The 22,733-nt window shown below is 40.6% G+C and overlaps 1 protein-coding gene across 4 annotated transcripts in view; it reads left to right on the top strand.

Moving 5' to 3' along the window:
• ECPAS (Ecm29 proteasome adaptor and scaffold) overlaps positions 1-22,733 on the top strand; it is a 68,428-nt gene that overhangs the window by 29,251 nt on the left and 16,444 nt on the right. For all 4 annotated transcript variants that reach the window (XM_074857139.1, XM_074857138.1, XM_074857136.1 and 1 more), the window contains 18 exons: positions 233-356; positions 2,610-2,690; positions 3,419-3,647; positions 4,194-4,285; positions 6,030-6,164; positions 8,273-8,438; positions 8,862-9,034; positions 9,521-9,622; positions 11,166-11,289; positions 12,282-12,427; positions 13,534-13,588; positions 14,350-14,464; positions 15,429-15,494; positions 15,736-15,853; positions 17,699-17,866; positions 19,529-19,608; positions 20,377-20,482; positions 21,760-21,807. In XM_074857139.1, coding sequence (XP_074713240.1) covers positions 233-356; positions 2,610-2,690; positions 3,419-3,647; positions 4,194-4,285; positions 6,030-6,164; positions 8,273-8,438; positions 8,862-9,034; positions 9,521-9,622; positions 11,166-11,289; positions 12,282-12,427; positions 13,534-13,588; positions 14,350-14,464; positions 15,429-15,494; positions 15,736-15,853; positions 17,699-17,866; positions 19,529-19,608; positions 20,377-20,482; positions 21,760-21,807 — 2,128 coding nt within the window. The remainder of the gene's footprint in view (positions 1-232; positions 357-2,609; positions 2,691-3,418; positions 3,648-4,193; positions 4,286-6,029; positions 6,165-8,272; positions 8,439-8,861; positions 9,035-9,520; positions 9,623-11,165; positions 11,290-12,281; positions 12,428-13,533; positions 13,589-14,349; positions 14,465-15,428; positions 15,495-15,735; positions 15,854-17,698; positions 17,867-19,528; positions 19,609-20,376; positions 20,483-21,759; positions 21,808-22,733) is intronic.

Below are 22,733 nucleotides of genomic sequence, written 5' to 3'. Positions count from 1 at the left end.
GCAGAAGTGGGCTCTTTTGCAGAGGCCACTCATCACTATCCTTTTTCTTCGCCCTCTCTAAAATAAACAAATCATTAAAAATTATAATGCAAGCTTTTTTCCCCTTCCTTTCAAAAAAAACCCCTTATCATTTAAAAACTCTTCTCTCTCCCCCAGCTTCCCAAGATATTACTCATTAAGGGCCATTTGTTCTGTGCAAATAATGTCTGTTTCTCATCTATTCTTCTGAAAGGCGGGAGGAGGTACACGGAGAAGCCCAGCGGGTGCTGAGAACGTTTCCTGGTAAAAATGAAAAGGAGAGTTCTGGGAAGCAGATGCCTTCCTTCCCTGAAATGGTCCATTATATTCAAGACAAGGTACAGTGCTTCTGCCCCAGTAAATGACAAATACATGCCTGATGCTCAGGCATATAATAAGTGTGGTCTTCCCTTCCCTGTATCCATCTCCTTCACCTTCCCTGACATATAAAGTTAGCTAAAATCACAGCGAAGACCACATGTAGTATTGCACTGCCAAGTTTAGCACTTGGCGTTACCTTCAGCTGGCAATAATTGCAAGAGTTAAGTAACAAGGAGGCAGATCCTTTAACAAAAGGATTATTTTGCTTTGATGCTGTTTGTGCAGAACACATGTGTAGAGTAAGGAATCCAGTGTTCAAGGGTGATAATCCAGCAGGTTTCACAAACAGTTCGCTCACAAACACATTCTTGAAGACATAAGAAGATCACTCTCTGGTTGGGCTGGTGAAAAATAATATTATGCATAAACCAGAAAAAAGATTCCAGGCTATGAAAGGAGATGGAACAAGTGAAGAAGTCTGGTTTGTTGACGTAAAGGCTTAGTTATTCATCTTCATTGCAATCTGTGGAAATAATGGCCACGTAAATAACCTTTCATGAGTCTAGTGGAATGATATGCCAAAAACTGTACCACTGAGTTTATCCTCACTGTTTGCACTGAGAGATCATTTGGAGAGGTGTTAAAATCTAGTCTGTGTTACATGCTTCTGTGTATGGTAGCTATAGTAGGCTTATAAGTTACAAAGATGATATGGAGGGTCACTGACAATAGTTTTTTTTTCCTTTGATAGTCTACCTTTTTAAAAAAATCACAAGTATATGATGTTGGGGTACCTCTGGTTCTTCAAGAGATCTACGATAGCAGAACTCTTACACCTGAGAGATTTCTTGTGAAATGTTGTATACTCTGCTGGTGTTGTACTCTGCTGATGTACTCTGCTAGTGTATGAAGTAATTTGAAGCTTTATGAAAAAACTTGCTTTTGTCCAAAATACTGGTTATTCAAATAGATATAAAAAGTTAAGAATCCCAGATTGGGTTGTAATAACACCATTACATGCCTGTCCCCTTGCAGTTAATTTTTAAAAAACTTCTGTAATGTCACTAAATAACTATGGATAAGCTTAGTTTCATCACTACTGAGAAAAACAGGATTTCCTCACTCCTGCTGAATTTTAAAAAAAATATTTTTGAGCACTTTTCAGATCTTCTTTACATGTCCTGAAGGCATATTAAAAAATCCTGGAGGTACATTTCTTTGGTTAGTTATCCTAAAGTGTGAATTTTCACATATCATGAATAATCTGTGGGTGTTGGAGATGTTTGAGAAGTTTGTATGCATTGCTTGGCACAGCAGGCTGAGATGCAAAATGGCTTTCCTGCATGAGTTAGCATGATCCTTCTCTCCCTCTGCAAGAAAGTATGTGCGAAAGAGTAGGACCTGATCAGCTAGGTATGGATGGGAACCCATTCTTCAAAGGTGTCATCTGGCTCACTAGTTCAGGTTTTCATTAATGGTTCTGGATGTCGTTGAAGCAAAAGATATGAGCATGTTAAGAGATACGAGAATCTGTTGATTTCTGTGCAGCTGCCTTGTGCATTTATTCAGATGTAAGGCTGCCTTCCTGAATCCAGCCCTGACACTGATGTGTATATCACCTAGAGAATATGGACATGCTTTTCTGCAGCATTTGCAGTGGGTGTTATTTGAAGCCTTCTGTTCAAATGTTTTTCTGCTGGAATATTCCTGCTTGTCAAAGCTAACATTTCCATGGAAAGGGGTTGCTCACTTGTTGCAGCAGCCTTCTACCTAGCAGGTAGCAGGGTCTGAGAGACTCCCTGGACTTGACTGGTACAGCGCAGGGCACCCACCTCCCAGTGCTGGGGAAGCGTGGCTGCTCTACCACCTCTCCAGGCAGAGCTGCAGTCTCCCAAGCTTCCTGGCTGTCTGTCAGCTGGGACGCCTCAGAGTTTGGAAGTTTATGAGGTATTTTGTTCTTAAATTGTAAAGTGCTTCTTTTTTCCCGAGGGGAAGAAAGAATGTTGTCCTCTTCCAGCCTCACCTGACATTCCCTCTAATGAATTCAGAGTTTCCACTTTCTGAGTTGATAGGTTGATGGTAAGGTTGATGGACCTAAACTATGCTATTACCAAGTGCACTGTGCCCTTCTTGTTATAGAACTGTTGTACATTTTCAGTTGCTAAGTGGAGGATAAACATAGTTACATCAGCAAAATTTCATTGACCTTTCCAACATCTCTGCTGTTCATGGGTCTGAATGTTCCACTCTTAATATACTCTGTTGTTCAGGCCTCTCACCGCATGAAAACTCCAGCTAAATATATGACTGGAACTGCAGCGCTGCCTTTCAATCCTGCCACATTTGGAGAGGTAATTATCTCAATTTACTTCCTCAGATAACATGTACCATTATTTATTTAGAGGACAGTGTAAGAAGCTAACAGTTACCATAAGTCACCCTACATTATAAAATTCCTCTTTTAAACAGATGTTGGGATTAACTCTCCATCCTTCATCCATCTGTCCTTAAACAGCAGTCTGAACAGGATTTTCAGGGGGGATTGAGAGGAACATTCCCAAGACGACTGCTCCACTGCTTTCTGCAGCATACCTAATGTAATACAGACGGATAAACTGGCAAAAGCCACATTATGCTCCTTGAGGCTGTTCTTTTTGTAGCAGATTCCCTGGCTTTAGTGATCTGTAGACACAAACTCAGATGTGATGCAGGGTCTGTATTAGCAATGTGTTGGGTTGCATTTGTATGCATGCCAAACTGATACAGGGTACAGGCTGCACTGCCTGCAGGGAGGTTACATCAGACAATGATAAACTAAAAGTTTGTGTATGATTTAATCTTTTGAGAGTGATGCAGTGCTTGCACAGGTGTATTGCAGAAACTGGTTCAAAGATTTGTTACACTTTATATTTGTCCCTGTCTCATGCTGACTCTTCTGTCTAGATTTGATTAAAGAAGAAACTGTCTTGTTTTAGTTATATTAAATACAGCATATTCCCTGCTCTTTTATTTTGTCTTCTCCATGGTTTTCCAAGTGCTCATGCACTCAGTATGCTGTGTTTTTCTCTCCTCTACTTAGATAGTTCTGTATCTGCGGATGTGTCTTGCTCACAGTGCAGGTGTGGTGCCAACTTCACAGAGCTTGGCTGATATGCAAGATCATGCTCCAGCCATTGGACGTTACATAAGAAACCTCATGTCTGGCAACCACATATCTTTCTCTTCCTCCTCCTCTTCAAAAAGTGCAGAAACGAACCCTGTACATATATATATTGGCCTTCTTCAGCAGCTGTTAGCTGGTGTTGGAGGTAAGAAACTGTGTGCAGCATCATCTTGAAGAAAAAGTCTTCTCTTACTAGAAATGAGGTGCCATGCCCAGAGCTTTGAACTTGGCTGCAGCGATCACAGAGTTGCAACGCAGACTATATACTCTTCAGTTTAAACTTGTTCTCTTCTAGCCTGCTGTGTAGGGAGTAGAAAGCAGGACAGTAAAATTGCACCATTGGTTGACATATGCTTTAAAATTGTGAGGCCACTGTCTATAACAGCTTTCTCACCAGTGAATGTTATTTCTTCCTCACTCTGATAATAGCGTAATCTGCAATAAGTGTAGTCGTAAAGCACTTGAATGCCTTTAGAATAAATGGCTACCAGAATGATTGCTTCTGTTAGTTTCCCTAATATTTCTGAGAAATAACTAGACCCTATTATTCTATATCGTTTGTTATCCTTAGTGAATTGCAAATGAATGTTTTGAAATGCCTGATACTGCTTAACATCTTTTTAACACTGGTTGTTAGATTGTTGTAAATACTGCAATTGTTTGATAACCTGATTCTTTAATTACTGTTTAGGTTTGCCAGTCATGTATTGTCTTCTAGAAGTTGTTTCAGTGTATCCAGAAAAATTAGCCACCAGATTTGTAGACAAAATGGATTGGATAAAGGTATGTTGAAAATCCTTTTTTTCTGGTTTATCTTTTTGGGTGGAGGGGGTTTGACATTAGCAAATAATGGATATTATTTCCAAGTATGCACTTAATTTGAAATCTGGTATTTCTGTTTGCAGTCAGTACCTCGTGAGGTGTTACATGTAGCAGGATGGGGAAAATTATTTTTTGATTCTTTGGTGCTAGTGATTTTGTTTGTTGATCTACATGTTCTGGGTAATCTATGTCATTGTCATTGATCCTGTTGGTAATGTCAGTCAGTTTTCCTCTTGATCAGAAGATCCATTAAACAGCAAAAGAAAACTGAAGACAAAATTCTGCAAATTTTTGAAGGAAATGTTTAACAATAGGAATTTTCCAGTGGGAGGATGTGAGTGGCTTCTCAGAAAATGAGATGGATTAGATCCCTAATTGCTTTAGAGTTTCGGTGGAGGTTTTTTTTTTTTTTTCTTTTATTAGCCTGAAACAAAAGAACAGATAAACTGGAGCCTGCTTGGGAATAAGCCAATGAGAATTCTGCTTTCCCTAGGTTCTTTTCTCAGACAACTTTCTGCTTTTTCATAATTTGCTTCAAGCATCCAGGATTTGCTAAGCCCTTACAGATTGCCTTTGCTTTCATTGGGGGAATCCATCAGAAAAAGTACTTCGTTGAGCTGAAGAAAAATTAGAATGTGTTCTAGTAATTTCTCCTGCTGATATCTGTGCTGCATTGTACTGTATACAGTTTACCACATATCATTTAAGTGCAGGTGTGAACCTCAAAGGAGAGGACTTAGAAACATTCTCATTTTCAGTATTGCTCATCATTTGCAGAAGAACCTTCTTTTTCTTTGTCCTGGTGTCCATTTGCAGAATTAAGCTTCTAGGAGTGGTAACTGATACTACCTAGTTGCAAAAATACTGTTGTAAATCATCCTTTATGTGATTTCACTTTGCCAAGTGGAAGGAACAGGTCCAAGGGTTTGTTAGAAATCATCTATGTGATCTGATGCAAGTTTTGAGTTGAAGTTAGAGTTATGTTTCATGAGCCTGACAGATCTCATTTCTTGTTTGTTTGCTTGGCTCGTTTTTGCCTTCTTTGTGGTGGCCCAAGCCATTCAAAGATTTGGGTATAAATTTCTCACGTGAGTGTGTTGCATTATACATCAGATTAGTGGCAGAGATAAGTTTATATCTTAAATGATCTGAGGCTTCCGAAATTGAACTTTCTAACAATTTAGATAATACAAGGTCTCTAATACAAAGTGAATAAATTTGCATCGAGAGCTGTGATTTCCTGGCCACTTTTTTTTGTCACCATTGGATTTAACTGATTTAACCTCTGGAGGCTTTTTTTCCCTTTGATTAATAAAAAGGAAATGGAAGCCTCCAGTAGCTCAGGAAAAATAGTGCCTTTAGGGTTTTTTTTTAGCTCAGTATGGATGCAAAATTTGGAAGCTCTTCTCCAAAGATAAAATTTGCCAAGCATTCAATCAGTGTTTAACACAGAACCGGTGGGTAGCCCTCTTGTGGCTAGTGGTAATCTCGCTTCTAAAAGCTGAGCGTGTAATGAATGCTTTGCTGAATTGAGTGCTTTGTTTCTTACTAAATGGTAACGCTGTCAGTTCAAAGAGTGGTTTCTGCGTTAAGTACTATTTATGTAGCTGCATGACAGTTGTGCTTATATATTGAAGCCCTGTATGAACAGACTGTATAAGCAGCTGCTTCCATATTTTATGTTTCTTTTTAAAAACTCCCGCAGGGCCTGATGAACACGAACAAAGAAGAAATGCGTGAGCTCGCAGCCCTGTTTTATTCTGTAGTGCTGTCTACCATGTCTGGAGATGAGCTTAGGGCTTCCTTGGAGCAGCTGATCAAGATGACAAAAGACAACCATGTAACTATCTTCCTTTGTCTGCTGCTTCTTGGTTTTTTTTTGTGTTGTGTCACTGATAGGAAATCCAAATCTCACAGTATGTCCAGGATGTATTAGCCTTAATCTAGGTGTAAAATTAACTAGCTGACTTCCAGTTGGACAGTGAGAAGGGATTTTTGTTGTAGGTGAGTGCAACAGATCTGTAAATAAATTAATCCCTGAAGCTGTTGTTAAGGTCAGTAGGAGGGTTTCCTGGAGGCAATTCCCAAGCAAAGCCAGCACTGTCATGTATTTAACCAGTTTTAGCCAGCTAAATATTCCTCGTCCCATTGAGTGGTAATGGATCACACTGCCTACCTCAAACAGTTTACCGATTCCTTATTTGTGAGCAGCTATAGGTACCCGCAGAACTAAGAAAATGTTTAACTCGATTAGATGTTTAACTCCCCCTTCCCTCCTGAGCCACAGCCGCCTCCTGGCTCCTCATTGCCCTGAGGACATTTCCCTCCAGCAGACTTTGCCAGGTGAGGTCTGGCTTCTTCCCTCCCACCCTGCCTGGACTGCGCATCAGCCCTCCACCGCGGTGGGTTTGCCTGCCTTCCCTCTTCCAGCATCTCCTTCCCCCTCCCATTGTCCTTATGTCTGCATTTTACCACTGTGAGCATGGGGAAGGAGTCCTGAAAACAAACTGAGCAGGTTTCTGTGCTGGTGTGTCTTGAATCTTGAAAGGGAGGGAAAGTAGTAGCATTTTTAGGCTATATTTCCCCAAGATGTTTTTATATCAGCCTCTCTGAAGGACTTAGTGGGCCACCATTTTACATTGCAGGTAACAGGCTCAAATGCTGACAAGAAGTGCTGATCACTTTATGTCGTAATTAACAAATACAATTTATTTTGAATCTGTAAAAGCTGTGTCTGTGAGCCAAAGCTGTGTCATTGCTCAGTTGTACATAGGCTGCAGCCTCTGTGGTCACAAAGCCAGCACAGGCAGGTGCCAGCCCCCCACTGCTGCTTTCTGCCCCAGTACCCTGTGAAGGTTGACCTTTCACAGAACCTGGCTGAGAATAAAGAGGGATGTGAACTATGAAACAAAAAAAAACAGTGTTCCCATGCATTTTTGGGTTTGAGTCAGAGCTCTGGCTGGCTGTGCATGTACAAAGCCAGTTGAATCAGTACAGTTAAGGGGATGGTGATCTCTAGGGGCTCAGTAAGGACTGCAGTGTAAATGGATAGCTGAAGTGGAGAGGAGAAAGGACCCATTTTAAGCTGGCTTTGCTGCTCAACAACAAGGAGCGGTCTCTGGTGGCCAAGCTAGGCTAAGGATCCTGTCCTGGCAGCACAGTTGCAGTGATGCAACTTTTTGCTGGCTTGTGATAAAAAACATACATGAACTAATCTGAGTTTAAGCCCCTGATCCCTTCCTTTTTATTTTTTAAATCAAGGTAGAATTTAAGTCTCACAGCCTCATTTCTGCACAAAATCCTTTTTTTAGAATTCACCTGTGGGAATGAGCACTGTCTATTAAGATAGTCTCAGGACCAAATCAGCACTGGAGAAATTAATGGTTTTGACATTTAATTAGGTTTTACAGTCTGTGGCTTACCAAACTGTGTAACTGTGTAGAAGCATTACCTTCAGTATTCATAAGCCAAGTGTGTTCTTATTCTCAGCAATGCAAATCTAGAGTAATTCCCCTTTACTGCTTTTTAGCAAAGAGCACGTTTTGTGCCCTTAATCTGAGTATGTCCCATTTTTAAGTAGAAACAGCATAGTATTATCTTAGTTCACCTTTGTAGATCTGTACTTAGAAACCAGATGAGTTGGACTTTTTAAATATTTTTTTTTTGCCTAGCTACCAAGGGGTGGACTTTAGGAATGTGAGTGCTGGTGATAAATTCTTAATCTGTCCTCCTAAACCTCTTCTAAATTTTGTAATCTATTTTAAAGGATTCCATCCATCAAAGAGCACTAGCAATATCAAATTCTCTGTTGTTGCATTATGTGGTAGAACTCTGCATTCTTCAGGGTGCCTTCTCATCTGGCTTGTCCATATATGCTTTTAAATTCGTGCTTTGTGCAAAGTGTTACTTTGAAAATGAGATTTTCTTCACTGTTGCTGTTGTCTGTAGAGCCCGGAGGTCCAACATGGATCCTTGTTGGCTTTGGGATTTACAGTAGGAAGGTACTTGGCCAAAAGGAAAATCAGAACAGTGGAGCTACATGACATAGAACAGCCAAACACTGCAGTCATGCCGGAACAAGAACAGCTCATAAAGTCAACGACAGAGACAATAGGTAACTTCCTGCGTAAGACTTTGCTGCATGTCACAGTTGTTTTTTCAACCACCGTAGACTGAGGACTTTTCTAAGGTATTCAGTGTGTAGATAGATGCTGTAATCTTGAGTTCACTTTCTGTGATAGAATTTACAGTCTCTAAAAATGATGTCTGAGTAGATGTATGTATGTATCCCTTTCCAACAAGAATTAGCTGGAATCCTAGCTCATAGACCAACACAGCACAGTTAGGAGCAGTGCCACTGCCTAGACTCCTCTCAGTGTCTCCTTTCACTTTGATTTTGTTCTAGCATAATGCTTCCTACCAGCTGTAGAGGAGATAAATGCTTTTCTTCTTGTGTAGGTGAAATAGAAGTGCCTGCCTGCCTGCTGCTAATTAATAATACAAATTCCAAGTCATCTTGTTTTCCTTTTTCCTGTAGGTTCTTTTCTGGACAGCACCTCTCCATTCCTCGTGGTGGCTGCTTGTACGGCTCTTGGGGAGATTGGCAGGAACGGCCCCTTGCCAATCCCCAGTGAAGGAACAGGATTTACAAAGCTGCAACTTGTTGAAAGCTTATTGGCCCGAATCCCTTCCAGCAAGGAAACAAATAAGGCAAGATTCTGTAGTGTTGTTATGATTCTTGTTCCTTTCTGGAATGCTCTCGCCCCAGGTTGATGTATTACCTGCCAAACTCAGCCTCATTTTTTAAAGGAATTAAGCTTATCATTTGCTTTAGTGAGTCAAAATTAGGCTAAGCGTTTTCAGAATTAGGCTAAGGGTTTTTCCAGTGTTGTCTGGCAGTTGATCACTTGTGCTTTCTATAGTCATAAGGGATGAAAACTATGAATGATCATAATTTTAATTCAAGAAAAATGGGAGTATCTTCTTTTACCTGGAAATAGTCCTCAATGGTAGCAGGACATTTGTTTTGATCTGTGTTTGGCAAGAGAGGTGTGCTGATTTATCTAATAAGTCATTTGCTTGTCTAACTTCTGGTACCTTAAGTGAAACTTCAATGAAAGGTGAGAAAGAGTGGGTTTAAAGTATGTCTTCTGGACTTAGAGGAAGGGTAAGTGTTGTTTTTTGTTTGTATTTAAGATGAAGGAACGAGCAATACAAACATTAGGTTACTTCCCAGTGGGAGATGAAGATTTTCCCCACCAGAAGCTACTGTTGCAGGGTTTGATGGATTCTGTGGAGGTAAGGCACTGTCAGTGTATTATTATTCTTTATACTGCAGTGAGTATTTCTATTTGGATGCTTTTTATATACTCTAGAGCCAGGTTTACAAGGGGAGCTGTTTTTTTGTAATGGTGCCTATGGGTTTTTTAAAACTGCCTTAAAATAGAGAGCAGAGGTAGGTTTGGGTCTTTTAAAATGTTTTATGCCACAGTTTTAAAACTTGCCAGTCAAGGTCTCTGCCCCAGTCTCTGAGATGAATATGTGTTCCCCTTCAGAAGAACTACCTGTATGTATAAAATCTTAAGAGCTTATAGGAATGAAGCCATAGGTCTGTACTTTGGCCTTCAAAAGTACCCTAAAAGTAGATAATATAAATCACGTACTTTTTCAACTGAACTACATCACCTGATAGAACTCACTTGAACTGGGAATGTTGTTTTTAGGAATACGTGTATCTGTTGTCAGCCTAAATGCATCAGTGGAGTGCCCTGCATTCTTTCACAGTACTTCAGAGCTGCTGTACATATTGCAGTATGTCAGGCAGCAAAATTAAATAGTCAAGGAGCTTCAAGTGTCAAGTATTCTTCATTTACAACTTGTTTTACCTTTCTTCCTTGTTCATACTAACAAAGGACTCAGCATTGTAGAAGCAGCTATTGATTATCAGGCAGGCTGGCTTTGCCGAGTCCTCTAACCTGATGTGATCAAACAAGCAAGAGTAGCAAGAACATTGTGTACACAAAACATAAAATGATGTTTCTAAGTGCCGTGTTTATCTCCTGTAACTACTTAGGGACATTACAGCTTCCTTTATAAAATGTGTACTTGAAAAAAAACAATTTATCTTAGATTGCAGGAAGCTAAGGGCTTACTTCTCCAAATGCCTGAGCATTTTGTGCTTCCAGAGAGTAAGGAAAGCAATCTAGAAGGTACTCAGCAGGTATGGAAATCAGTTCTTATGACTCAAGATTCATCGTAAATAATTACAAGAAAGTGGTAGAGTTCTGCACATTCTGTTCCTGAGGGCTTAGAGAATAGTGGAAGGCGGACACAGAAGCAGAGCAAAGTATTGTCTGAATTCTTTTAATGACAAAAATAAATTTGTGCATCTCTTAATGGTGATCAGCTTCTGAATGGAATTACAAGAGCATCTTTTTACTACTGCATATTGTCACAAAGCCACACTAATTTTCGTTAATGACCGGCAGTCTTGTTCTGAATTTGTTTTATTTTCATCCTATCTTTCCAATTCTTTCAACTAAATTGAACCTTGCGGAAATTAACAAATGCTTTGTAGGAGGTACACTTTAAAAAAAATAAGTATGGAAATTTTAGCTCTTACAGTTCGTTTTGGAGACTTTGTCATTGGCTTAGTTTCCATCAATTTCAGTGGGTCTGAGGTGCCACATAGTCTCAGAAGCTCACCAAAAGAGTGATCTTACTGCAAATTGGTGCTGAGAACTGGGGTTGGGAGAGAGACTGAGGTTTTGTGGAGTGAGTGCCAAAAGTTTTGGTGTGTGTTTAATTAGTACTGTCAGTGAGGCTCTGTTGTGTTTTTCAGGCCAAACAAATAGAACTGCAGTTCACCGTTGGTGAAGCTATCACCAGTGCTGCTGTAGGAACCAGCTCAGTGGCTGCCCGTGATGCGTGGACAGTCACAGAGGAGGAATATATCCCTCCTTCAGGTAGGCCTTCCTAATACAGGGGCTGGATTGAGGAACGTAAAATCTCAAGGTTCTGGACTAACGCTGGACTCCATAACTTTATTGCTGTCATGTTCGATTTGTAACAGTAGAAGTAAGAGATATTTTGTGTTTGTTAATGCACTGCTCAGTGTTCTGCAATGCTGATTATATACAGGTTGTTTCACCTTTTCAAGTCCATATGCTCAGAGGGTAGAAGACTTTACTTTGTGTGCTGTTTAAATAGCTTCTTGATGAAATGTAATTCATTGTCACTTGACACTGCATTTGTTTTATTTTTTCATTTTGGTTTGCCATGTTGGGTTAGTTTCAGGTTTAACATATACAAACCTTTCAAAATAGCATTTTGAAGCCTGCACTGGACAATAGGGTTATGAAATTAAATTACAAGTCTTTTTCCAATGACTCGGAGTGATATGATCAAGTGACACTTACATGCAGTAAATGCAGAAATTTTATTTAAGGATTAAGATTCTGTACCCATTGAAATACAAGCATGACAAAATGCTAGCTTCAAAACAGACAGCTGTAAATATCAGCCTCAGACCTGCAAACAGGTGTTTTAATGTTGTGAGAGTGGTCTTAGATCTCCAGTGCACACAAAGCTGAGCATTTGCAGAAAGGGGTAGAAACCTAACCCTGCCATTGTTCCAGAAATTTTGAGTCCTAACGAAAAAAAAGTAGTGCACTGAGTCTTGCGCAGTATGAGTGGTACCTCGTCTTGGCTACAGGCTATGAAACACTTTCCTGAAGTAAAGTTAAGAGGACTCTATTCAGTGTTTCTATTAGGAGAAGTACTTCCCCATTGACTCCAGAGAAGGCTTTTCCTAAATAAGCAAAGATTAAGATATCACCTGAATACTCATGGGCTGATTAGGTTTTTCATTGCCACTGCACATTATTGAAATGAAAAATGACTGTGGTTGATTCTCAAAGCTCCACGACTCCTCTCCACCTTTCTTTCTTTCATATAGATTTGAAAGTGAATGATGTGGTTCCCTGGGTCCTAGACCTTATCTTGACCAAGCACATTATCAGCCCTAACCCACACATTAGGCAGGCAGCTTGCATCTGGCTTCTATCGATGGTGAAGAAGCTGAGCACACACAAAGCAATTAAGGTAAGAAATATGCCCTTTCCTAACACTGGCTCCTTGTCCCTATTTTTGCTTCTCACCTCCTTTCTGCCCTTCCTTCCCCTTAACTTCAATTGCCTCTTTTCCCCTGGTGTTGCTGCAGTCCTTACTGAGGTCTTTTTGAGACATGGCTTATGTTTTATTACTGGAGGAGCATACTAACTGGCAGATGAATGAGGCTGTTTAGCACCTTTGTAAACATCTGACTTGCACTCAGGTCAGAGTGAGCTTAGTGTAAATAGCTGTTTTAAGTTGAAGTGGCAGTACATCTTCCCTTGGAAAGAAGAGGATGGTATCTGTATAGTTTTTAGGATTTATTTTTGGAAAATTATTAAAAGGAGCTCCAGGAAGGGAAGAAGGGAGAGAACTAGATGGAATTCCTGAACTCATTCATTTAACAGAGTTTATTACAACTTTGGTACCTACAAGTAGTTATGATGTGCTTCACGTACTGTGTATTTTTGGTGTGCTTTGATTAAAACCTTATATTTAGGGTGCTTGTCTGTAGTGGGAGAGTGTGAAGGGTCCTATACAAGGCCTCAGTAAAGCATTCCCAACCAAAATGTTCCCTCTCTGCATAGAGGTACTACAGACTGCGATGCGACCATGTTATCATTTTGTGCTCTCAGGTAATGATAAGAGCTTTGGGACAGTAACTGCTTTGCAAATGTAAGCTGTTACATGTAAAACCTTGCCACATATTACACTCGTCTAAACAATGGATCTTGTGGGAAGTGGCAAAATCCACTAGTTTGGGGTTGAAGACATCCTCACACAGAGGATAGTCTCATCTGACTGCAAGCCAGATTTAGGACATGTTACTGCCATGTATTAGACAAGGAAAATAAAATACATGGTTTAGTAATGGCACGGTAGCCGTAGAACATTGGACAAATAACTGTTATCTTCTGTGAACATTAGTCAGGCTGCTGCTTACCTCTCTGGAAAGGAGGGCAGTTCTTGTCATAGGTGTAGCTCAAATAGGCTACTCCATTGATAGCCTCTCTTTATCTGTTAGGGACTTGCCTTGAGACCAGACAAAGGATCCAAAACCTGAGATAAAAATAATGTGCTTTTCTCTCATCTTGCAGTCTCATCTCAAGGATATTCAAAGTGCGTTTGTTTCAATTCTGTCAGATAGTGATGGTAAGTACTATCATACCTTGGGTTGTGTCTTTTGGTGGGCATTTCACAGAACGGAGAGAATCTTTAAACAGACAGAAAGTCACCTACACCCTCTCTGTCAGCATTAAAAGGTGAATGTAGAAACATCCCATTTCTGATGTAATAGGAATGATTTCTAGGCATTGCATGTAGAATTAAGAAGCACAGTTTTTTTCTGTGCTTTGCTAACCAAGCACAAATCTTTTTCTGCATTTGCCCCTTCAGACTGTAATAACAGAAACTGTTCAGTGGTGCTACTTCTGCTCTGCTTTGGGCAGCAGCATGTGTATCACACATGCTCTGCACGAACAGGAACTCTAAGCCTTCTTTAAGCAAGCAGATTTTGGCCCATAGGTCTACCCATGGCATTCATCAATCTGTCCAAAGCTCACTGAAGTTGAAGAGAGCATTACCATTAACTTTGCTGGCTTCAGAGGCCAGCAGTCTGTCGGAATACTTAAGGCTCTTGGAACTCTCTCTGCTATTTCAAAACATACAGTGACAATATTAACATAAAGATGTCACCTAATTTGATGGGGATTATGCCTTCAGAACAAATTGCTGCTTCAGAATGCAAAGCTTGTGTCTTGCCAGACTAGGTCTGCTCTAAAATTGAGAGCTGTGAACTGCAGCACAGAGCTCCATTTGCTATATTGTGATTTTGGTTGAATCTTGTTTTTGAAATTTGTGTGTTACTTAATTACATGCTTATCTTTAATTTTACTTTGTAAAATCTCTTGCAGAGCTTAGTCAAGATGTTGCTTCAAAAGGTCTTGGACTGATATATGAATTAGGAAGTGAACAGGATCAGCAAGAGCTAGTCACCACACTTGTTGATACCCTTATGACTGGGAAAAGGTACAGTGAGCTCAGAATACTGTGAGAGAGTACTCTGAGCTGTGTGTCTGATGGGAATAAAAATGTGCCTCTCATGTGTGGAAAGAGATGTTTTGTGGCCAAGGGGTAGCCAATATCCATATATTCTCAGTGGGTCAAACTGGGACATTTCTTACTTCAGCTTAGAGTTTGTTGTGACTGAAGTTATTCTGGTTTTGTTCCATTCAACAAAGCTTCAAAATAATTATTTGGTCCTGATTCAAGCAGTTCAAATCAGTTGGGATTTAGTTAGATTTCTACTTGCTGCATTGTGTAATTGCAAAGGACAGTGACCTACTGCAGCAACTCTGCGCAGTGTGAATGTTGCAAAAGCGGGGACTTGCTTGTGCCTGAAATGTACCTTTTACTAGGTTGTTAATGGTCACTTGTCAACTTTAGTGTGAAAAATACTTGTCTTACAGGACTCCTGGCTAGTAATTATATCGGTCAGTGCTGGAAATGCTCTTTAACACATATTCCTGTCTAACCTGCTGTGGATGTGGCCACTGTGAATGACAGAAACTTAGGCTGGGAGTGTGGGGATCCAGTGGTGGTAAACGAGAAGAGATTAGATGAATAGAAATTGCATTTTTTCATTTTGAAGTAGAGATTTGCTGTTCATTATACAGCTTGTGTCTGGGCAGAAATAAAAAGCCATTGTTCAGTATTTTGACTTTTTACCTTCTGACTGCACAGCAAAACCCTCGCTTTCTGCAGCATCTCCTTAACATTACATGTTACAAGTTAATGAGATTCCTTGCAGTGTGTGTGGCTTTGCACACCAATATGTTTGGAACTGAAAGAATGGGAAGTTATATAAAGTTATATAGAGTAGTTATATAAAGTTATATAGAGTTGATAAACAAAACATTAACTTGTTCTGTAGCATGCAGTCCATTGAGGGGTAGGGTTTGGTAGAGCTAATACTGGACCTTTTTTCTACCAGAGCCAAACATGAGATGACTGGAGAAACTGTGGTGTTTCAGGGTGGCCTGAGCAAAACCCCAGATGGGTAAGTTTACTGACAGTCTCAGTGACAGACACACAGTCAGTGCTGAAACAGTATTCCCTCTGCTTCCTGAGCTTTTTGTTCCTTCTTGTTCTCTAAGTTATCATAACTATTTTCTTGTACTACAGATAGGATATTCACTTCTCTCTGTCTGCTTTAGGCTGTGATTTGACTATAGCTTTAGCTATTATGGCATTTGTGTGGCTAAAAATAGTGACACTGCTTTCCTTTCTGCTTTCCAAAGTCAAGGCCTTTCTACCTACAAGGAGCTTTGTTCACTGGCTAGTGATCTCAATCAGCCAGACCTGGTGTACAAATTCATGAATCTGGCCAACCATCATGCCATGTGGAATTCTCGAAAGGTAATTTGCTGCTTTCATACCACTTCAATTCCCACTGTGAACTCTGGAAACAATAACTGCATTTCTCTAGCTCTGGTTTTGTGACCTATGAATAACTGCATGTGGAGGCTATTTGTTGATGCTTTGGTGTCAGGTTCAATGCAAATTTACCAGCCTGAGAAACAAATTTAAGATTACTTGAAATTCTTACAACAAAACATTGATATCACAGGGTTCATATCATCCTACATTTCCCTGTGAATCAGCTGTGATCCTTTCCTTTTACTTTTGAGTGTGCTTAGAGGCCAGTTCTTGATATTTTTCAACAGTGAGATAATATTTTCAAAACTGGATGAATTTTCAGATGCCAGAGAAAGTGACCTGTGTTATGTAAAAAGACAGAGCAAAAAGTGTTCAGCAACAAGTTGCTAAGAAGCCAGTTGACAATAAAATAGTTTAATCACTGTTGTCAAAAGTATCCTTTTTTAACTCAAGTCTTGATATTTTAAAGCTACTGGGACATTTAGAAAAGCCAAAATACTACTGGATCCACCTCCTGCCAACAACATAGCATCATAAATTTGGAGATTTAAGTATACTTTTCAGAGCTTTAACTTGGGGACTTTTTCACTGGCTTCACATAAGCATGGAAGAACTTTTGTCCCTGGGAGCAGGCAGTGTGTTTTCATGCAGAAGACGCAGGTAGCTGCATCTACTGTATTGCACCTTTTGTGCTCTTTCACGCTTGCTACCTGAGGCTTTGACTCTCTGGCAACACCGCTTAGTGCAAAAAACAAGCCCCAGCATTAACTTTCATCCAGAGTTTGACAAGTCAGCACGTCTCTTGAGATTTCTTTCTCTTTCCACTGGGACTTCAGAAGCACAGGAGCATAGTTAAGTTCCTGACTTAAGTTTAGTTAAGTAACTGACTTGAAGGGGGTATCTGGAAGTCTGTGCTTCAAACCTCCACACAAGAGCTAGGCAGAGCAAGCTGTTCAGGGCCTTGCAGATGATGCCTCCCTTTTCTTTATACTTTCTGCAACCTTTTGCTCCTCTCAGCAGTGGTCCTAACTGAGAGTGTGTCTTCATTACTCTTCCTTTTCTAGACTAACCCAGAGAGCACATCCTGTCCTGGAAATACCTAGCATGGGGTTTTGGGTTGCAGTTTTTGACACACCAAGTCAGGAAACATGAAGTCATTAGAGGCAGTCCCTGCATTGCCTGTATTGAGCAATTTCTCTTTGGGCTGTCCTGCCAAATCCCATGGGCCTTCACAGGCGAGTATCAGTTCCACTGTGTTAGAATTGACAGTGGACTCAACAGTGTTGGAGAAAGAAAAGAGCATGGAAGAATACTTGAGTTTAAAGTAAATATGGAGAGTTGCAAAATGATAATTCCCAGAAATTTCAGGTTGTAGAGCTAAGGTAGAGTTGTTTTATTTTAAGTTTTTCAGTTCCTAAGTTATTCTAGATCTTCTAAATGCAGCAGAATTGTAGGGAAGCAGTGACTCACCCTCACCAGTTTTTCCAGGAAAGAATCTTTCAGAATAACATACTCAAATCTTTGTAGTTTTCATTCTCTACCACCACTTTTGCAAATGAGGTCAATCGGTATCTTGAAATGGAGGTTGGTGAGAAGGAAGTTTTGAAGTACTGTGTTGTCTGCTGAGTGTGATTTTATGCTTGAGAGCACTGTGGTACTGTAGCACTGATGGGGAGCTAATTCTGGTGCCATTGTAGTCCTTTTGATTTGGTCTAAATCTAAACTCTGTCAGTCAGCTTTGCCACTGACTGTGGTGTGCCCAGGAGCAATAACTGAATGAACGAGCAGATTGTTTCAACAAATACTCTTCTGTCATCATTTCAGGGAGCAGCTTTTGGTTTCAATGTGATAGCTGCCAAGGCTGGAGAGCAGCTGGCTCCATTTTTGCCCCAGCTTCTTCCCCGACTCTACCGATACCAGTTTGACCCCAACCTGGGCATTCGACAGGCAATGACCAGCATTTGGAATGCCTTGGTCACCGACAAGTCGATGGTGAGTGAGCAACAAAGTGCAGAGTGGTGGGTTTGCTGGTAGCCAGCAGCATCTCAGAGATCCTCATGGGACAAGTTGCATCTTGTGAAAGGAGGGGCTGTGCGGAAAGGGGTGAGGTATTGTTCTTCAGAGAAAGAGGTACTTCAATCCATGGATGACCTGGAGGATGTGCAGAGGTTTTGCACTGCCTCATACATGTGAAAGGATATCTCAGAATCACAGAATCATCTAGGTTGGAAAAGACCTTAAAGATCATCCAGTCCAACCATTAACCTAACATTGACAGTTCCCAACTCCACCAGATCCCTCAGCACTATGTCAACACGACTCTTAAACACCTCCAGGGATGGAGACTCCACCACCTCCCTGGGCAGCCCATTCCAACGCCTAACAACCCTCTCTGTAAAGAAATACTTCCTAATATCTAGTCTAAACCTTCCCTGGCACAACTTGAGGCCATTACCTCTTGTCCTATCACTTATTACTTGGTTAAAGAGACTCATCCCCAGCTCTCTGCAACCTCCTTTCAGGTAGTTATAGAGGGCGATGAGGTCTCCCCTCAGCCTCCTCTTCTCCAGACTAAACAACCCCAGTTCCCTCAGCCGCTCCTCGTACGACATGTGCTCCAGACCCTGCACCAGCTTCGTTGCCCTTCTTTGGACACGCTCGAGTCATTCAATGTCCTTTTTGTAGTGAGGGGCCCAAAACTAAACACAGTAATCGAGGTGCGGCCTCACCAGTGCCAAGTACAGGGGCAAGATCACTTCCCTGTCCCTGCTGGCCATGCTATTTCTGATACAAGCCAGGATGCCATTGGCCTTCTTGGCCGCCTGGGCACACTGCTGGCTCCTGTTCAGCCAGCTGTCAATCAACACCCCCAGGTCCCTCTCTGACTGGCAGCTCTCCAGCCACTCCTCCCCAAGCCTGTAGCGCTGCTGGCGGTTGCTGTGGCCCAAGTGCAGCACCCGGCATTTGGCCTTATTGAAACTCATACCTTGTTTGTGCAGCCAGTGTTAAAGTTTATGATTTACTTTACTTAAAGTGGGGTCTTTTCACACTCCAGTATTGCTTTGATATTGCTTATGAGAAGCTCTTCAGGAATCCTTATGGCCTAAGATGCCCTTCCTAGAGCAAGAGCATCTAAATATGGTTCCTCAGTTTTTAAATGGGGGGATGCCCATGGGAAAAGGCTGTTTCATCAGTTTGAGGATAACTCCTCCCAGACAAGCTTCAGGAAAAAGAGATTCCCTCACTCTGACTCTGAAAGGCCTGGAATTGGGTTTGCAAATCTTTTCTCCTAGCAAAGCTGCTCTTAGCGTGAAGTCATTCATTCTGATCCCTCATCAAAGCACAACTGCTTCTCCTATAAACAGATGTTTGGTGCTGCATCTAGACAGTTCAGTTGATAAAGAACTGAGGGACTTTCCTCTTTCCTCATCATCTCTGTCATAGTGTTAAGCCCTGAAGCAGTGTAGAGAAAAGTATGTTTAAAGCAAAAGCAAATCATTAAGTTTGCATGGGGTCAGCTCTGGCAAGCGTTAGTTCATCTGCTGTGGCTGAAAGCAGGTTGTATTGTCCAAAAGGACTTTTTTTTTTTCAGAGTACAGGACAAGGATGCATGGTCCACGCTTGTTTCATGATTTTTCCTTTTTTTAATAATAGGTTGATAAGTACATGAAGGAAATTCTTGATGATTTGATCACTAACCTAACCAGCAGTCTGTGGAGGATCAGGGAATCCAGGTATTGCTAAGAAACATAACAGATTTTTTCTTTGAACTCTTTTTTTCTCTTCTTCACTGTAAACTTGTTAATCTGAAGAAGTTGAGGCGGGGGGAAGAGGACACATCCGTTCATCAGGATAGAGCCCAGTCTTGTAGTCTGCACTTGAAGTGTGATACAATCTATTTGCTCTATTGAGGCTGAAATTTTTTATTGCATGTAGCTTGAGCATGATACTAAACAATGTTCTCTGAAGGAGTTTTCTGGTCACAAAGTTCTTGCCTATCCTTGCACCTGAAATATTGCTTAACATTAGAAAATCTTGGCAGTCTGGCTATATATGTACTTGGCAGCAGGATGCCAGTCAGTATAGCATTTTTAATAAACTGCTTTTTGTTTATAATGGTTTGTAGTTATGCTGTATTGAATATTTCCATTTTAATTTCAATTCCAGACTTCAGACCATTTTGTTTTGGTTTTATCCTGTACTTATAGAAAAGAAATCTGGAATAACTTTGTAACTGGAATGTTTGCGATAGCAATTTTCACCACAGCATCCTTTCTCACTTGCTGTCACCTGTTTCATATTTCACCTGACTGGCTGAATGTTTTTTTCTCTGCCAAAGGAGATATTCTTGTGACAGAATAGATTTAGGGTTTGGGGAAAATAAGGAATGTGAAACAGTTCTGGTTTTTTTAACCATTTACTTATATTTATAAACATATCTCTATATACACCTATATCAAATAAGTATGCCATGTGAAGGAAATAAAATTCCTTGTTTGCAGCTGTCTGGCACTGAATGACTTACTGAGAGGAAGACCTTTGGATGACATTGTAGACAAGCTTCCAGACATCTGGGAAATCCTATTCAGAGTGCAAGATGACATTAAGGTAATGGAATCGATAATTGAACAGGAATGATCAAGCTCTGAGATGTTTAAAAAGAGGTTTTCTGAGAAGTCAAGTTGAAGCCAATGAGAGTTGCGGGTATTAAGCAAACTAGAAATTCAGGCCTCTTGAAATTAAGATTTCCATGCTGCCTTAGAAATTCTTTGTGTATGTTTCTCATGTTTTTAAGTGTTGGGTTTTCATCCCTACTGCACTTATTCTTGATGGTTCAGCATTTTTCCTGGATATAAAAGAATCCCTAAGTATTTGCTTAACTCCCAAGTATTGAAACATTTATTCTGGGCTGCTTGTGTGCTCAAATGACTTGCACGTATGAAGTCAGAGTCCTCGGGTCCTTCCAGGTTTGAGCTGCATTCTCTCTGGGTCCAAACTTCTCTGCTCAAGCTTAAGTAAGGCTGAGCTGTTTTCCAAAGTGTACTGTGTACCAGGAAGTTGCTTCCATACTAGTAGATTTAGTGTGTTTACAAATGTTCCTGGGCACTGAAACTAACTGAGCAGTTTTGCCTCAGCGCTAATGAGCTATATTAACCTCCTAAATAGAGAAGTTGCCTTTTGGGAAGGGTCAAATTTCTGGATTTTACCTGGGAAGTGGTTTAGGAAGGTCTACTTGTGGCAGGCCAGATTCTTTCCAAGAACATCCCAAGACATCACCAGTCCAGGTGATTGTGTTTCAGTACCCAGGAATATTGCTAGATACTGCTTAATTCATCAGTACAAATAAAGAGTCTGTTTGGTGGTGGTGTCACATGCCACCAGAGCTGCACTGATTTTACTGTTTGCTTTTAGTCCGTCTTTCTCTAGTCCTAGACATTCTGTTGAGTAATGCATCACTAAGCAACAGGCATTATATTGAGGAGGGGGTAAAGCATACCTAAAGCACTGTATACTTCTTTTTGCAATAGAAGTTTCTGTTGGGTTTTTTGGGTTTGGTTTTGGGTTTTATTGTTTGTTTGGCATTTTTTTGTTTTGTTGGGGTTTTTTGTTTTGAAAAGGACAGCCAATAAAATAATATCACAGAGACAAATGTGAACAGAAACACAGAGTACCTGGGGGTTTCAGGCAGGATTGTTAATGTATTTGTCATTGAGTAGGCCAAATACTCAGACAAACCGAAGCCCAGATTTCTTTGGAAGATACTATATTAAGTATTAACCATTAATATAGCCTTGTTAGTATTAGTGTTATACTTATTAATTAACATGAATCATTCTATAGAAGATTTTAAAATAACAACAATGGATTGTTGACTTCTCTTTTAGGAGACTGTGCGAAAGGCAGCAGAACTAGCCCTAAAAACTTTAAGCAAGGTAAAATTCTGATTTTATCATTTGCACATGGAGACGTGTATGGTTTTGGTATCAGGTAATCATTCACTATCATATCTGCAGGAGTGACCAGTTTACCATAGGCTGTTGTCTTGAAAAGATCTCTAGTACAAGGTGCAGCTGTCATAAACAGAACAGCCCCCTAGAAAGCAATCATCATAAGCTTGACCACGTACTATTCTGTACTTTTGTTGATGCTGGTGAAGTTCTGCTCCTTGAGGATAATGCAATGTTAAGTTCTATACAACGAAAAGAAGGATTTAGTGTACTGGTTTTTTTCTTCCAACGTTCTTTTTTTCTCCACTTGGGGGTGGGATTTAAGGAAACTTCCTGTAACTTCCAACAGTTGACCAAGCCTAGTTGACGTAGTTGACCAGGCTCAGTGGAACCTCACTGGTGTGAAACAAAGTAATCCAGTCAGGACTTCACTCTGGTGCTGTTACTGACACAAGATTTTTGGGGTGTAGTACTCATATCGCTTAATATTTTGCTTGGAATTCCTCTGAAAAAGTCACATCAGTAGAAATGGAAATGGATCTTAAGAGCTGTGTTTGAAATCACAACCTTCACAATGCATGCAGCATGACATTTCAGCAGCACGAGTGGTGATCTGGTCCCAAAACCTTGTTGCAATTGCAGAATCTGTTCTGATCTGGGACTTGCTGCTCTGCCTCATGGAATGGTTGAATCCATGTGGTTGAGATAGGCTGTCCCTCAACTGAGAGGTCATTTGGTTCATCTTTTCATCCAGATGCAGATCAAGGCCTGCTAGGCTCTGAATTTACTTTTTCTGGAAGCTGACCATACCTGAAACTCCTTTTAGGGATGTGACTTAGGGCTTAAGTACCTCTTGGAGAGGAGAATATAGGTGTAACAGGGCCTGGGTCTGGCTGTGAGCAAGTTGCTCT

The sequence above is a fragment of the Strix uralensis genome, chromosome Z, assembly GCF_047716275.1.
Source record: "Strix uralensis isolate ZFMK-TIS-50842 chromosome Z, bStrUra1, whole genome shotgun sequence".
NCBI lineage: Eukaryota > Metazoa > Chordata > Aves > Strigiformes > Strigidae > Strix > Strix uralensis.
This window is presented reverse-complemented; position numbering and strand designations above follow the sequence as displayed.